The sequence below is a fragment of the Girardinichthys multiradiatus genome, chromosome 1 (genome assembly GCF_021462225.1).
Source record: "Girardinichthys multiradiatus isolate DD_20200921_A chromosome 1, DD_fGirMul_XY1, whole genome shotgun sequence".
NCBI classification, from domain to species: domain Eukaryota; kingdom Metazoa; phylum Chordata; class Actinopteri; order Cyprinodontiformes; family Goodeidae; genus Girardinichthys; species Girardinichthys multiradiatus.
Window position 1 is genome coordinate 24,238,247 of NC_061794.1, and position 17,021 is coordinate 24,255,267.

At 39.4% G+C, this 17,021-nt stretch overlaps 1 protein-coding gene across 3 annotated transcripts; it reads left to right on the top strand.

The window, feature by feature from the left end:
• The first annotated feature begins 984 nt into the window (after nt 1-984).
• Nucleotides 985-16,883, top strand: galnt6 (UDP-N-acetyl-alpha-D-galactosamine:polypeptide N-acetylgalactosaminyltransferase 6 (GalNAc-T6)). 3 transcript variants are annotated; one of them, XM_047367877.1, is made up of 12 exons: nt 985-1,245; nt 2,424-2,603; nt 2,727-2,929; nt 3,413-3,585; nt 9,315-9,464; nt 11,129-11,363; nt 11,446-11,563; nt 11,651-11,851; nt 12,443-12,574; nt 12,669-12,770; nt 12,852-13,010; nt 15,991-16,883. In XM_047367877.1, the coding sequence occupies exons 2-12, from the start codon at nt 2,451-2,453 to the stop codon at nt 16,102-16,104; spliced, it is 1,740 nt and encodes a 579-aa protein (XP_047223833.1). In that variant the 5' UTR covers nt 985-1,245; nt 2,424-2,450; the 3' UTR covers nt 16,105-16,883. The 3 variants fall into 3 exon arrangements, with proteins under 3 accessions (XP_047223833.1, XP_047223812.1, XP_047223821.1); XM_047367856.1 differs by having other exon boundaries at nt 2,424-2,929; XM_047367865.1 differs by lacking the exon at nt 985-1,245 and adding an exon at nt 2,061-2,283 and having other exon boundaries at nt 2,424-2,929.
• The last annotated feature ends 138 nt before the right edge of the window (nt 16,884-17,021 follow it).

The window sequence follows — 17,021 nt, forward strand, 5'->3', positions numbered from 1 at the left end:
ATGGCTCTAAAATTGTCAGCTATGCAGCTGTGCTGAATTAGGCCTTGATAAAACTCATTTTATCAAGCACCAGCAAATGAAATGGCTCCCCCAAATCATCACTGACTGTTGAAACTTCTCACTGTATCTCAAGAAACAACAGCAAAATTCATTTAATCTGAAAGAGGACTTTAGACCACAGAGCAACAGTCCAGTCCTTCCTCTCCTTAGCCCAGGTAAGGCTTTTCTGATATTGTCCTGTGGTTAGACGTGAGTTGACACCAGGATTGCAACACTTGGAGTCCATGTCCCGGATACAACAGTGTTTGGTGGTTCTTGCAGCTCTGACTCCAGCCACAGTCCATGCCCTGTGAGTCTCCCCTTAACTTCTGAATAGGCTTTGCTATACAATCCTCTCAGTGCTGCAGTTATCCCCCATCTCTTCTGCACCATATTTCTCCAGTTATACACTTCTTCCGTCCACTCAACTTTCTACTAATGTGCTTGGATGCAGCACTCTCTAATGGCCGTTTGTGACTCAACCTTGTGAAGGATGTCCACTTTGATTGTTTTGTTATTATAATTTTAAATGTTGTTTGAAACTGAATATCATAAGCACTAAAGTATATTTATTAAAATTAACCTACATAAACTCCTGGAATATATCGGTCTGTGTATAGGTTCTATATAATATTGATATAACTGATAAATTATGTGGCGTATTATGTGGCAAGAAAGGACAATTTAACTTGTATGACAACTGAGCAGAAAAAGAACAATCGATCAAAATACAAACAAACAACATAACAGGAGAAGAAACAAAGGAAAGAAATGCAATCAGTAGGGAACTTTCCATGCAATGACTTTTATAGCGTTGTAACGATTTACCACTTACCTAAATAGAATTATTTCGCTCACTTTTCTTGAAAAAGGGAGGGGTCTTTAAAAATCCGCACTTGTGAATAAAAGCATTTGCAAGAAGGTTTAAATTTATTTTTGAACCCCTGCCATGATGGGCTGCATTGACTTCAGCTGGGGAGGCGCTCCGCCAGCAGGGGACTCACGTCAACTGAATATTATCTTGTAAAAAAAAAAAAAAAAATGGCACCTGTTCATGAGCTGGAAAAACAGACAAGAGACCGGTTTGCTGTCATCTACAAAGTCGCTGATCAGAGACGTGGCTGATCTGGCAGCTTTACGCACAAACTGAGAAATACCTCGTCAAGGAGTGAGAACAGGTGTGGACAGCTTTCTCTTTACTTTGAGGTAAGTGGCGACATTTTATTACACTTCATAGATGTCATAGGGTAATGATATAGATTAACGGGAGAATCCGGTTCTCCTTTATTCTTACATTTGTGTCAGTACAGCTTTACAGCTTGTTAAAACGAGGCGGTGAGGAGATCTTTTAAAACTCAGTCTATGAAAACAGGACATTGGCCATCAACTCTTCCTCTTTCATTTTAGCTGTGAAGCGTCAAAAGCCGAAGGTCTGTCCTTTTATATGTTCTCATAATCTTATAGAGCACAATTTATCTTCTGATTCCATAAAATAGCCTTTAGTTCCTGGAAAAAAAAAACGAGTGTAAATGATGGCACATACAGAAAAGTAAGATACAAGTGGTTTAATTTTGACATTGAGGTGTAAGAAGTGTCTTAGCGCGTCAGAGACAACTCAGACTGGACTTAAGTTTGTTTTTTCTTGAACACTAAGGTGCTCTCCTGAATCAATTACAAAGCCAGCTGGCCTGAGAATATATTAAATTAATTATGACCAAGTAAGAGTGAGTCTCCTCTTGGACAGTGATCACCAAAGGACATCCAGATGTCCTACTTTGCAGTGATATATCCTGTTTCACTCAGCAGGAAACAGGCTCCTATTGTACAAAGGCCGTTGAAGTTATGTCACGCTCCACATAGCAGATCTTAGTTCCTGTTGCAAATGACAACTGATGACTAGTGATGAGGTGGATTTGCCTCTGAGATTAAAAACAATGAGTGCGTGTCACTTATTAACTGGTGTGAGAGCTTCAGGGTGAGCCTCACCTGCTGCCACGTGGGTCTGTGGCCACAGAGAAGGTGAATTCAGGTGTTTGCTGAGAGGTGTGGTGTGTTTGTTCACTCTTCCCGCTTCCCTGCTCTCTCCGCTCGCCCTGTGGGACTGTTTTCTGAGGAGACCAGGAGGGAGGAGGAGCAGGGTTGACTGGATCACAAGCTGCTATGACACTTGCTGAGACGCACAAACCAGTTTGAGGTTTTTTTTTTCCCCTCCTGACTGACATCTCTGGTTTCATCCATAAAAAGGTTAGTGAATGTATACCAGGTAAAAGCAGGTAATGGTAACAGGAGAGCGTGTTGTTAAAGGCCTTGGTGTGAGTGGTCGCCTTTAACAGTTGCCAAGGAGGCAATCTCAAGAGAATTTCTGTGCTTTTTCTGTTTCACAGCCTCCAAGGGATCACCCGTCCTGAAACATGCGTCTGCTACGCCGGCGTTTGTCTCCTCTAAAGCTGGTCTTCCTCGGGGGCACTCTATTCATGGTGATTCTGGTGGTTCTCCATAGAGATGTTGGCTCCTCAAACACTGGAGACCCCTGGTTGCAGGACCTGGCCCATAAAAGGGACAAGGTGATGGTCATTGTGCGAAACGCCGTAAACAACATAGGCTTCCAGATCGGAGCTCCACAGCCGCCACTAGTGCAGGTGCAGCCCACGGAGGACGCTAAATGCCGCTCTGGATTTTACACTCAGGCTGAGCTCAAACCTCACCTGGAGAGACCGCCGCAGGACCCTCAACACCCTGGGGCTGACGGGAGAGCATTTGTCAAGGATAACTTGACTCCTGAGGAGCAGAAGGAGAAGGAGGATGGCATGACGCGGCATTGCTTCAACCAGTTTGCCAGTGATCAGATTTCGCTTAGCCGCAGTCTTGGGGATGACACAAGACCTCCAGAGTAAGCTGAAGTCTTTAAACTAATCTTTTATTGTATGAACTAATTGCTGTTGTGCCAGCAAGGGTGTTGACATGTAGACACGAGAGGATACAGTTGGGTTTCTCAGACAGGGCCGTGCTCACACAGGTCAATGATTTACAAGCATTTTCACAATTTTCCTTAACAACTTTAAGGGCTTACCGAGCCCTTGTTGTGTTACTAAACTTCACACTATGCAATAACCGAGACGGACACGTCAGAGTAGTTACTCCCATTGTTAGCCAGGATCACACCCACACCCTGGCTGTGTCTTTCCCTTTTACAATCTTTTTCTTTTACAGATTACCAAAAATACTTTTCATTATGAATGAAAGTCACTGTTACGTTTCAAACTATAACCATGGACGCCTTGAATGCCTGCAGGCAATGGTCTTCTTTGTGTTGGTGTGGGGAGACCTTGTGTGACTTTCATTTCCACAAATATGCCTTTTACCCTTTCTTCAGGTGTGTGGACAGAAAGTTTGCTCGCTGTCCTCCTCTGCCCACTACTAGTGTCATCATTGTCTTCCACAACGAGGCCTGGTCCACGCTCCTCAGGACGGTCTACAGTGTCCTGCACACGTCTCCCGCCGTCCTGCTGAAGGAGATCATTTTGGTTGACGATGCCAGTATGGCAGGTAATGGTGAAACATGTGGAAAATGGGGAAATAGGAACTGAAGTGATTCAGAAAGAGCATGACAAAAATCAACATAATGCAGAAATACCAGAATTATTTAAAAAAATGTAGCTTCTGTACCACAACTGATAGAAACTCTGAATAAAAATTTATTACACCTATTTAATTTGTTAAAACAAGTTTAAATTGGCTGTTTCCAGGCTGTCGTTTAAAGTATTTATAGCAGAGGAGGGCTACGTGATTTTGCTTTACAGTGTTTTTCTTTTTTTACATAAAAATAAAATTTTTGCATAATTTCTACACTAACTAAACACTGCAGGAATACAGGTAGAGCTTTCAAATAACAGTTTTTTTAACACATTCCCGTTTTGATTTTTTTTAATGTCATGACGTCATATTGTTTTATTAACAAGAAGCAAACAAAACATGTTGGGTATTTGTCATTGGCTATTAGGGATGGCCCAATCTGATACAAAGTATTGGATTGAGGTCCTAATTAGAGACTTTGTTAATGACTGGCATCAAGTCCCTGACCATAATACCTCCTGACACCAGTTGTTGTTGTACTGCCTGTGATGTTTTTTTTCAGCTTCATTCCCAGCAACCCATGCAGTAAAACTGAGTTACAGGCCATGTCAATAATTTTGTTAATCTAACAAATCAGATTTTCCCTAAAAATAAAAGTGTTTTTTTTTTTTGTGTGTTTGTGCAATGGTATTCAGTGAAAGAGAGGCTGCGTTCAGTGCTGCAGCTTCCTGTCTGTGTCATATGACCTGTTCTGGGCGCTGTGTTCAAATAACTGACAGTGTGGGATAGAAACTACAGTCATTACGTTTTTAAAGCAGGAGGACATGTTTTGTCCACAAAACCACATTGAAGTTGTTACAAGATGAAAACGAGGAGTAAACATTCTAACGTTAATCTAGCAAATTTAGCATACTACTTGAAAAGTTTGGATGTTTTTAAACTGCAGTTGTATGTGTGGAGGTAAATAGACAGTATCTTTCGAAAACATAGGACTGTCCTGTAAAAACGTCTGGACGGGACAAAATATCTGTCGCTGGCAAGAAAAAATTGAGACCGCAACAACCAGAACATCATTACTGAGGGAATTATCTTCACTGAAACATTTCTATATTAGAAACATGATGCGGAAAACGGTGGCTTGTCTTCTTCAGGTTGGAGGGGAGTTCCTGCTTAAGTGGAGGAGTTCAAGTATCTTGGGGTCTTGTTCACAAGTGAGTGTAGAACGGAGCGGGAGATCAACAGACGGATCGGTGCGGCTGCCGCAGTAATGGGGGCGCTCTGCGGGTCTGTAGTGGTGAAGAGAGAACTGAGCCGAAAAAATGAAGCTCTCGATTTACCGGTCGGTCTACGTTCCTACCCTCACCTATGGCCATGAACTTTGGGTCATGAACGAAAGAACGAGATCCTGGATATAAGCAGCTGAAATGAGCTTCCTCCGTAGGGTTCCCAGGCGCTCCCTTAGAGATAGGATGAGGAGCTCGGCCATCCAGGAGGGGCTCGGAGTAGAGCTGCTGCTCCTCAACATCGAGAGGAGCCAGTTGAGGTGGCTCGGGCATCTATACCGGATGCCTCCTGGACGCCTTCCTCCGGAGGGAGAAGGTCCTCAGTTTAATCCCTACTCTGTGCCTTGAAAGGAGCCACACATGTTTTTTCAAGGCGGCTCAAACTGTGTGTTGCATTTGCCGTTAATGTGTAACAAAGGTCATCTTAATGTGCTTTATTACCTTTGGATGTATTGCTTCACTTTCCTTTTGTCTTTGAATGGTAGCAGTCATTTTCATCCCACATTAACACTCCATGTTTAGTGTTTGCTATCCAACAAATTAAACACTGCTTGGAAAAACAACATTGATCAGGTTTTATACAATTTACTAAACAATATCCTCTTCTGAGTTGCTATAAAATCAACTCTCTTCTTAAGCTGTGGAAGGTGAACCAGAATCATGTTTGTTAAGGAGTTCAGCAGCTGACTCTATAGCAAATAGGTTGGGTTGTACAAATAACTGGGAGTCAAAGTGAGAGTGATGTGGAGGAAGACGACCGTGTCACAGCAAAGACGTGAGAATGAACCGTTGTGTTTTACTTAAGCTGGGTGCTGGAAATTCAAATTGCAGAATATTAGTGAACCTTTTAGGAGCGTCTGGACAGATGACCTTTGTTTTATTTGATATTCTTGTTTTAAAACCTTTTTTTGTTGACAGAATCACACTGCTGATGATCATATGAAATGAATGTATTGTAGAATATTTGACACAAACCTATAGAAAAATGGGGGGGATTGTTTTTATTTATTTATTTTCTTTTTACTTTTTCTGCATTTCTGCACATATTTTTACATTTATTTCTGCATTTATTTCAGCATTTATTTATTTTTAACCATTTATCCATTCATCCTTAGCAAGTGGTTTTGAAATTTTGAAGTCTTTGTACCATCTTGGGTTGCTGATGTTTTTTTAAAAAGCCCCTGAAAAGTATGGAGGTAAATTTGTCTCAATATTATTCAATCAAACAAAAAACTAATCTCAATCAAAAAATATTAAGTTGTGATCAAAACTTTCAGAGTTGTAACGATAATTTTTTTTTTAAATGGAATATTTTATTTTGGGGAGAAAAAAAATTGTTTGATAAAACTTTTTTTTGATTAAAATGACTCATTTTTTCTCACGAAGAGAAAAAAGTTATTTGCAAAACATAAACTTTTATTTGCGCATGTCAAAAATCTTTGGTGACGAGTCTCGCTCTTTTGGTTTTGAGGCTCTCTGTTTTTGGTTGAACTCAACGAATTTTGAGTTCTGGAAACATGAACATCCTGGGTGGGACCTAAAGACGAACGATGTAAGACGTTTCCCTATTGGTTAGCGATGACTAAAGCAGCAGACTCTGATCCCCTCCACCTCTGAACTTCTGCTCAAACTGCAGGGCTTGCAGCGTCGCTTCAGTGAGGAGACATCAACTGTACAGAAGAAAACTGCGGTCAAGTGAGCCGACAGTCAGAAATACGCGGTCATGCCAGCTGACACTAGCTCTCTCTTAAAGATTAGCATCGGGCATACAAGGTGCATTACGGTAATGAAGCAGAAAGGATCCCGATCCTGGCAATGGTTGAGAAAATAAGAGGAAAACAGAAAAGTAACCTACAGAACATTTATATTAATTACATTTTTACAACTTTCACATTCATGTTTTATGTAGAAGAATAAATAATTAATATTTTACAGTACAGTTTTGGAGAAATATCTTGTCAAAATACCTCAAAATGCTCAACCATTATATGCATTTGTCCCACCTTCAGGAATTTATTTCTCCAAAACCATGAGAGGTGACAACACAATCTCTTCAGATTATATTAGAGGGTTATCTATATTATAACCAGAATTAGTATTTCATAATTTCACTGTAGGTTTCTGGAGAAATACACAACTAGCCCAACAAAGTACCACAAATGCTTCTTTTTGTTGAGGTCCTGTGGGAAGTGGTCTGGATAGCTTAAAGTGCAAGAGCATCCAGATCTCCTCTGACCTCTCCTGGACCAGAAACGCCCCTCGCCTGTTGAAGAAGGTACAACAACAGCTCTTCTTCATCTCCTCAGCTGCTTACAGATGTCTACAGGGCCACGGTGGAAAGCACTCTGTGTCTCAGCATGACAGTGTGGTGAGGGAACTGCACAGGAGAGGAAGTATCACGGGTTGTGAGGACAACACACAGGATTATGGGATGCCATCTGCCCGACATGGACTCTGTTTTATACAACACTTGGGGTAGTTGTGTATTTCTCCAAACCTTTACAGTAAAATTATGAAATACTAATTCTGGTTATAATATAGATAACCCTCTAATATAATCTGAAGAGATTGTGTTGTCACCTCTCATGGTTTTGGAGAAATAAATTCCTGAAGGTGGGACAAATGCATATAATGGTTGAGCATTTTGAGGTATTTTGACAAGATATTTCTCCAAAACTGTACTGTAAAATGTATGCCCAGTCTGCTGCTTTAGTCAGCGCTAACCAATAGGGAAACGTCTTACATCGTTCGTCTTTAGGCCCCACCCAGGATGTTCATGTTTCCAGAACTCAAAATTCGTTGAGTTCGACCAAAAACAGAGAGCGTCAAAACCACAAAAACGAGACTCGTCACCAAAGATTTTTGACATGTGCAAATAAAAGTTTATGTCTTGCAAAAACTTTTTTTTCTTCGTGAGAAAAAATGAGTCATTTTAATCAAAAAAAAGTTTTATCAAACAATTTTTTTTCTCCCCAAAATAAAATTTTCCATTTAAAAAAAAATAATCGTTACAACTCTGAAAGTTTTGATCACAACTTAATATTTTTTGATTGAGATTTTTTTTTTTTTTATTGAAATTAGCTTTTTGTTTGTTTGAATAATATTGAGACAAATTAACCTCCATAGAAAAGCACCTTCTTCATAAGTTGCGACTATTTTTAACTTGTAAGCAAATCGACATCCAGCAGGGATCTTAAAACAATGGCTGTAACTTGTGTTGTTCAGACAGAGCCTGATTAGAGAGTATTCATTAAGAAATGGGAGAAGAAAATCAAAGAAATGTGGATAAAAAATGTAATCATATAAAATCAAATAAATAATAATCAAATAAAAATGTAATCAAATAAAAAAATGGAATTGTGTATTTAAAAAAATAGTTGTGGATATTATTCTTGTTTGAGCAAGATGTGTAACGTTCCTGAAAACCTGAACGTCCAGCCTCTGAAACTGATCATTGTAACAGTAAGGTTTGTTCGTTATTGTTTTGTTTTTATTCAAATTGACACCCGGAGCCATAAAATACATGTTATCTTTAAATAACATCCAGCCAGTGCTACAATGGAAAGGTCTAGATCCAATATCAATATGTGGCAAAACCTAAGAAATGCTTTTCACAGATTCTCTCCATCCATTCTGACTGAACTGCAAAAAGGAATGGGAAAATGGTTTCAGGCTGTAGATCTGAATAGCTAGTAGAAATATACCTTGTAATACTTTGTAGAGGGTTCTACAAAGTATCAATTCAGAGAGGAGGAATACAGATTTCAGACTGTTAACAATTTTAAATGCCATTTATTTTTTCCACCTCACAAATATTAACTTTATGTTGATAACAACATATCTGAAAATTTGAAGGGATATCAGTACTTTTTCAAAACACACAAAAAAGTAAATTCATGCTGGCACATTTTTAGCTGCGTTATCATCTGTTAGTTATTAAGAAATGTTGTGTCTTATTAACTGAGCCAAAAATAATCTGTTACTGTTTTCCTCTTAGCTGCATGCACACATTTCCTCCTCTACTCCCCTCCTCTACTTCTCTTTTTAACTGCCAGAGTTTAAGCTTTCTGTTGCAAACTTCTTCACTTGTGCCCGCTGCGTTTGCTCAGTCTGAAACTGAGAATAATGTGCCGTTTATTGTGGCCACAAAAGCTTTTAGAGGAAGTTTGACCCACTTTTACCAGCAGCGTCTCCACTTCATTGCTATCATTGGTATAAGCTTGAAGAATGTTTGATATTTACGTCTCCTAATCAGTGAGATGTTCTGTCATGCAACAGGCAGTTGTTTTACAGAGAGTTTTAGATTGCAGACTTGTCGCTCATGTGCCACAACTGATGTGTATCTTAATATAACTTATTTGCTACATTGCTGCTTCTTTCCCAATGGAGCTGCTCTGACCCATGTTCTGTACCCTACAGACCACCTGCAGAAAAAGCTGGAGGTGTTTGTGGAGCAGTTTAAGATCGTCCGTGTTGTCAGGCAGCCAGAGAGAAAAGGCCTCATCACAGCCAGGTTGCTGGGAGCTAGCATAGCTACGGCTGAAGTGCTCACCTTCCTTGATGCGCACTGTAAGGAAACCACGCACTGACTGTGTCAGCAGTAATACACACGTCACAGCTAGCTTGTTAGGTTGCACACAGTTGCCTAAAATGCTAGTGATAGATACTAAGCCACGATGTGTTTGAGCAAACCACCGAATGTCTAGCTGAAATTAACTTGTACCCTAATTGGACAGTGTTGAATAGTATATAGTTGTTGCAACAAATGTACTTAATCTCTGCAATATTTAGTAAAACATTCTACTTAGTCTTATACCAGTTTACCCAAAATAAAGGATTTTAAAAACAAGAACTGGGTGCACAAATTTGAATTTACTGGTGATATATAACATGATATCAAATATATAGAAATGTAGATACATCCCCACTAATATTTGGAATGTCTATGTGACTAAAAAACACACACACTATGGTTCTGCCATGATTCTGGTTTAATATTTGACGTCTTTTCTTTTCAGAATAAGTGGAGCTCATTTAAATTGGTTGGTTTCCTGACTTGGAGCTGGCGTTTAAAACAGTCCACAAATTGAATGAATAGGTTTTAGGTCATGGACATTCCAGGTCAATAATGTTCTCCTGCCTCCAAAGCCAGTTTTGATGTGTGTTTGGGATAATTTTACTGTTAGAAAACCAAGGCTTGTCCAAGTTTCAACCATCTAGATGTTAATTTAAGGTGAATTTATGGAAATTTTCTTCATTATCCCGTCCCCTTTGTGCAATACACCGGTACCAATGGCAGGAAAATAGACCAGCATGATGCTGTCACCGCTATGCTTAACAGTGGGTACAGTCTTCTTAGGTCTGAAATTCTCACATTGACTCCTTAAAACATGCTTCGTGTTATTGGGGTCAAATAGGTCTATCTTAAATTATTTGTTGACAAAACCTTTACCCAGAAGGAATTTTGTTTCGTCATGTGGGCAGCTGAAAATTTCTGTTGTAGATTGAAGCGTGAAGATGTGAACTTTGGCCCAGGGGCTTCTTTCTTGGTTGGTCCCCGGTCAGTTCATGTTGATATTGAACTCTCGGGTTTTCCAGAATTTTTCAGTTTGATGGGCTTAAGCCTTGGTGGTTCCTGAACATCTAAGCCAATTTGTTTTTATGTAAATCAGACCGTTTGGGTCAGATGGTTGCAACTATTGCTTGATTCTACAGGACAACGATTCCAAAAATGCATAAAAACTGGTGTTGGGATGGATTAAGGAGATTAGCATTACGTTTCTGGAATAGCGCAGACCTGAACCCTATTGAAAATGAATTGACTGTTTAGAAACCAGGGCCTGACAGGAAATAGGCCAATTTAAAAGAACTCTACTATTTCTGATAAGAAGAAAGGTGATGGCTACAAAATGTCTTTGGTTTCTCTGCAACATATTATGAGGTCTACATATATATTAGAGCTTGTAAGTCTGTATGTATCATTTTGACCTTTTGTGGGTTAAATAAAACCACCATAAATTCAAACCCAATTCTTGTTTTTGACATAAAAGTGTAGTTTAGTTGTTTGGTAGTGTAGTTTTTTCAGAAAGTAAACATTCTGAAAAAAGCTCTAAATTAATGTCATTTATGGCCATGATGAGTTTATGTAAACTTGGGTCCAGAAATGTAAATTAGTTTGTACAGCAGAGCTGTTTCTTTAAAAAATATTTCTTTTTTCCTTCTTTCAATTTTAGGTGAGTGTTTTCATGGTTGGTTAGAGCCTCTTTTGGCCCGGATAGTTGAGGAACCCACTGCTGTAGTCAGCCCGGAGATCACTACCATTGACCTCAATTCCTTTCAGTTCAACAAGCCCATTGCCACCAACCGCGCATACAACCGAGGTAACTTCGACTGGAGCCTGACCTTCGGCTGGGAGGCGATACCCGAGGAAGCAAAGAGGCTGCGCAAAGATGAAACCTACCCTGTAAAGTAAGATAGATCATGCTGTTTTCACTCATGAAAGTTCTAAATCCAGACCTAAAACCTTGGGATCTGTTTATGAAAATTTCAGAACACCTACTTTTGCTGGAGGCCTTTTCTCAATCTCAAAGAAGTACTTTGAGCACATTGGAACATATGATGACAAGATGGAGATCTGGGGCGGAGAAAATGTGGAAATGTCCTTCAGGGTCAGCATTTCTTATCTGTTTTCTCACAGTTGTCCATATTACTTAATAAGTCACCTTAAAATTTACTCCAAACATTTGTGTGTGAAGGTGTGGCAGTGTGGAGGCCAGCTGGAGATCATACCCTGTTCAGTGGTGGGCCACGTTTTCCGCACCAAAAGCCCACACACATTTCCCAAGGGCACTGAGGTCATAACACGCAACCAGGTGCGGCTGGCTGAAGTCTGGATGGATGATTTTAAGAAGATCTTCTATCGCCGCAACCAAAATGCTGCAGTGATGGCCAGCGAGGTCGGTTTTCTAATACTGACGCATCATCTAGCTCCAACATGCTTACGTGATTCTGCCAATGTTCTGCCATTTTCAAAATAATATCAATGTGTTGAAAAACAAACAGTGACTAAAGCTCAAAATCCTTGTGATGCCATTAATTTCCCATCAGGAATGCTGCCTGTTCTATTTAAAATGAGAACATAAAGATAACTGAACCAATATTGTTATTTCTCTGCAGACAGTGAGAAAAACTATTTGGCTGTTAAGAAATATCATTAAGAGCATTTTTCTTTACAAACTCTGACATTTAGTGTATAAAGCATCATTTTAAGGGGGTTAAACCCCACACTGTTATTTTGAAGACACCTCTTCGAAATAGTAATTCAGTTAAACAAAATCAGCAGCATGCACGTCATATGCCTGTTGGCTTGGTTAGTTTTCTATTATTTACTACCTCTACTGGTAGTAGATAGTAGTAGAGAGTAGTGTAAGTTCTACCAAAAATGGTGACTGATCTGCTCTGTGATATCAGACAAATATTTTGAGCACAGCTCTAGCTGATTGTTTTATCTTGTCATGTTTTGACAACAGATCTTTATATTACTATAGAATAAATATGGAGACATCTCTGATCGCCTCAAACTGAGGGACAGGCTTCAATGCAAGAACTTCACCTGGTACCTGAACACAATCTACCCAGAGATCTTCATTCCTGACCTAAAGCCAGAAAAATTTGGAGCAGTGAGTTAATTTTCTGAACATCAACTCTATGATAAGTTGTTAGATGCATTGCTCAGGTTGCTTACTTCTTATTTTGTGTCCATGTTTGGTCTAGATCAGAAACTCAGGATCTAGAACCTGCCTGGATGTTGGAGAGAACAACCAGGGAGGTAAAGCTATGATCATGTACCAGTGTCACAACATGGGCGGGAACCAGGTACAGGAACTCTGATTTACCCGCAGATGACTGGATGATGTCTATTTTGGGTTGGTTCTAACTAGTTGATTGTGTTTTTAGTACTTTGAGTATTCATCCCACAAGGAGCTGCGTCACAATATTGGAAAGCAGCTTTGTCTCCATGCCAACGATCAGTCAGAGCCAGTGAAGATCGAGCTCTGCCAGCTGAAGGGGAGAGGTACCAGCTTGTCACCACAACAGGAGTGGGTCTTTACAGAGGTAAGCAACACTTCACAACTGGGCAAATTGCCCTTACTTCAGTTCCAGATGGATACTATTATACATGTCCCTCTGAGCAGTAACAAACATCTCTGCTTTTATTCGTTGTAAAAAGAAATAAGACCATTCAAATGCAGCTTAAGCATCTAAGACCTCCTATTACCTTATTTCTTCATCTCATATTAGAAAAAACACACTGCTGATACAGTGGCTTGTAAAAGTATTCACAACCCATGAACTTTCCAACATATTATCACATTACAACCAAAAACATAAATACATCTTATTGGAATTTTATGTGAAAGACCAACACAAAGTGGTATACAATTGTAAAGTGGAATGCAGATTCTACATGAGTTAAAACATTTTTTTACAAATAAAAAACTGAAAATGGCATTGTGCATAAGTATTAAGCCCCACTGAGTCAATACTTTGTGGAACCACCTTTTGCTACAATCCCAGCTGCAAGTCTTTTAGGGTGTGTCTCTACCAGCTTTGCATCTAGTGACTAAAATTTTTGCCCTATTCTTTTTTGCAAAACAACTCAAGCTCAGTCAGATTAGATGGAGAGCGTTTGTGAACAGCAGTTTTCAGATCTTGCCACAGATTCTCGATTGGGTTTAGGTCTGGACTTTGACTGGACCATTCTAACACATGAATAGGTTTTGTTTTAAACCATTCCATTGTAGTCCTGGTTTTATGTTTAGGGTCGTTGTCCTGCTGGATGGTGAACCTCTGCCCCAGTCTCAAGTCTTTGCAGACTTCAACAGGTTTTCTTCTAGGATTTTCTTGTATTTGGCTCCATCCATCTTCTCATCAACTCTGACCACCTTCCCTGTCCCTGCTGAAGAGAAGCACCCCCAGAGCATGATGCTGCCACCACCATATGGTGTGTGTATGGGATGGTGTGTTCAGAGTGATGTGCAGTGTTAGTTCTCCGCCACACAGCATTTTGCATTTTGGGCTAAAAGTTAAATTTTGGTCTCGTCTGAGCAAAGCACCTTCTTCCACATGTTTGCTGTGTCCTCAACATGGATTCTGGCAAACTGCAAAACGGGACTTCTTATGGTTTTCTTTTAACAATGGCTTTCTTCTTGCCACTCTTCCATAAAGACCACATTTGTGCAGTGCACGACTAATAGTTGTCCTATAGACAGATTCCCCCACCTGAGCTGTGGATCTCTGCAGTTCTTCCAGAGTCACCATGGGCCTCTTTGTTGCATCTCTGATCAGTGCTCTCCTTGTTCGGCCTGTAAGTTTCGGTGGACGGCCTTGTCTTGGCAGGTTTACAGTTGTGCCGCACTCTTTCCATTTCCGGATGATGGATTGCACAGTGCTCTGTGAGATGTTCAATGCTTGGAAAATCTTTGTATAGCCTAAGCCTGCTTTAAACGTCTCCACAACTTTATCCCTGTTCCTTGGACTTCATGATGCTGTTTGCTCCCCAATATTCTCTGAGGCCGTCACAGAGCAGCTGTATTTGTACTGAGATTAGATTACACACAAGTGGACTCTATGTAGTCATTAGCAGTCATCAGGCAACTTCTGAAGGCAGTTGGTTGGAGGCTGAATAACTTTATAAATATTAGTAGAAAATATTTTAAATCTATAATTCTCTTTAAATCTATAATTTTCTTTCCACTTCACAATTGTATACCATTATGTGTTGGTCTCTCACATAAAATATTTTTGTTTGTGATTGTAATGTGACAATATGTGGAAACGTTCAAGGGGTATGAATACTTTTACAAGCCACTGTATTGCCATGATAGGTATAGATAGAAATAGGCTGAGCATCAATTTCCCCAAAGGAAGAACTTTCATTTTCAAAATATTTGAGTAGTGTTGTATGCTTTACAAACAAAAAGGCTGAATTTACAGCTGAAATTTCACAGAAAATCTTAATAAATCAATTAGATTGGATGGAGGTAATCTAAAAGCAAACATTTACTGGTTTTCCTGCAGATACACCATTGGATATATATTGGATATATGGACTTTGACTGGGCCATTCTAGGTCATGCATTTGCTTTGATCCAAACTATTTGAATTGTACCTCTGGTTTAGGGCTGTTGTCCTGCTTGGATGTGAGTCAGTGTTTGCAGCCTTATGCAGGTTTTCTTCCAGGATTGGTCTGAAAGCTCTCCCATTAACTCTGACCAGCTACCTTTGTCCTGCTTAAAAAAAAACATCTCCACATCATGATGCTGCCACCTCCATGCTCTACAGTTGAGATGCTGTGTTCAGTGTTAGCTTTCTGCCACAAATAGCATTTTGCATGCAGGCCACGATGTTTTCAGATTTTTTTTTTGTAAAAAATAAAAAAATGGAAACTTTACAACTCAATATACCCTTGATTTGCAAATTTGTCCTTAAGCTTCTTTGGTTTGCTAAGATAGCAAACGGTGGGAGCAATGGCCCTCAATTACCCACTGCCAGACAAGATATGGTTGCAACTAAATGACATTAAATGTTATCCAAGATCAGTAAAATTATCTGTAGGCATCGAGATGTGTTGTTGTACAATGTTGTAAAGATTTGTATTTTATAGTGTAAGCATTAGAAAATCCGTCTGTGACTATCCTTCAGGAGTTTCCTCTAAGCAGCTTTTCAAATGTTTGCAGTTTTGGGCTCTTTATTCTTCTCCTGGGATCGCCCAAAAACACTGCAAAGGTTCTTATAAAATGTGATGCAACAACTGTTTAAAAAACCAGAATAATTTCATGTCTTAGTTTTTGTACGCTTAAGAAAATAGTGAAATAATTTGTTGACTACTGAACTCCAGAAGTGTTCTGTGTGTATGCCTAGCTAAGGTCACTAGCAGTAGCATCGAATGTGTCAGGGATTTCTTAAACTATTTATGAAAAGGTGAACAAAAGGTCAAATAAACCACAGATTTTTGCATGTCTTAAATAAATATAACTGTTGTCAGTTAGTGTACATTAACTGAGCTTTCATATATATTTTTTTTTTCTTACAGGAAAGTCTTCTGAAGAATCCAAGCAGTGGGAAATGTTTACAACTGAGAGGGGAAGAGGTTAAGATGGACCACTGTAATGCAGCAGATCCCTTCCAGCAATGGAGCTTCAGTTGACCTCCCAGCCTGCCCATTAGGTGACCTCTGGCACCTCATGTCCCCTCCCTGTTATCAGACATAGCAGCTCAGAGCTGGAGCATTACAGATCCAGAAGGACACGCTGGAAAGCTTTGAGCAAAAGGCCATACTAATGACCAGGAAAAGATGGAGGACAGTGGACAATGTCTGATTTTAGAAGAAATGAAAACCCTCAAATTGGGTTTAACTGTTTTTATTTTATTTATGGACAAAACTCAGGAAACTCCTTTTACTGTGGTTGGGGGATCTTTGGACGTGTGGGAACTTTGCCTTTAGCAGAAGCAGCTTTAAAAAAAGTTGTGAACTACAATGACTTTAATTAACTTCTTTTACACTCAAATGTGAAAAACAAGGTATATTAATATAATTTTTGTTTTTATCAAGTAATAAATGTGAAAATGTTATATTGCAAGAGGGTGAAATATTGTTTTTTATATATTTTTAATTGATGTATTTACATTTGTAAATCAATTTTCATTCTATATGATAACACGTTATTTTCTATCACATTAACCATCTAAAAAATAATTTCGAAAAGTACATTATTTAATATGGCGAAAGTCTTTATAGGGAAATTGGTCTGTTCACTGTTTACTTTGCACAAAGTCTGGGAAAATTTGATGTTTTCTATACTGAGAGATGAAGTAAAGTTATATGATTACTACCAAATTAAACACAGACTTTAAATCCTTTATGACAGAAGTTTCCTTGTATGCTGATAAGAGGTCTTCCAGCAATAAAGCACAAATATCTCCTCAGAAGGGCCTATTTATGTCTGCTGAATATCTGTCCAGGGAGTGGCTTTGGAGATAGGCAAATTCCAGAAAAATGCTTTTGTCTTGCCCTATAAAACCTGCTCTGTGAGTTTAATGTGCAAGATCTAAGAACCTGATCTG

What these genes read in the sequence shown, in the direction of transcription:
- galnt6 (XM_047367856.1), top strand. Translation starts at nt 2,451, where the DNA reads ATGCGTCTGCTACGCCGGCGTTTGTCTCCTCTAAAGCTGGTCTTCCTC. An exon ending in ATGTGGAAATGTCCTTCAGG is followed by an intron (nt 11,564 to 11,650) that starts GTCAGCATTTCT and finishes TTGTGTGTGAAG; the next exon opens with GTGTGGCAGTGTGGAGGCCA. An exon ending in AGGAGTGGGTCTTTACAGAG is followed by an intron (nt 13,011 to 15,990) that starts GTAAGCAACACT and finishes TTTTTCTTACAG; the next exon opens with GAAAGTCTTCTGAAGAATCC.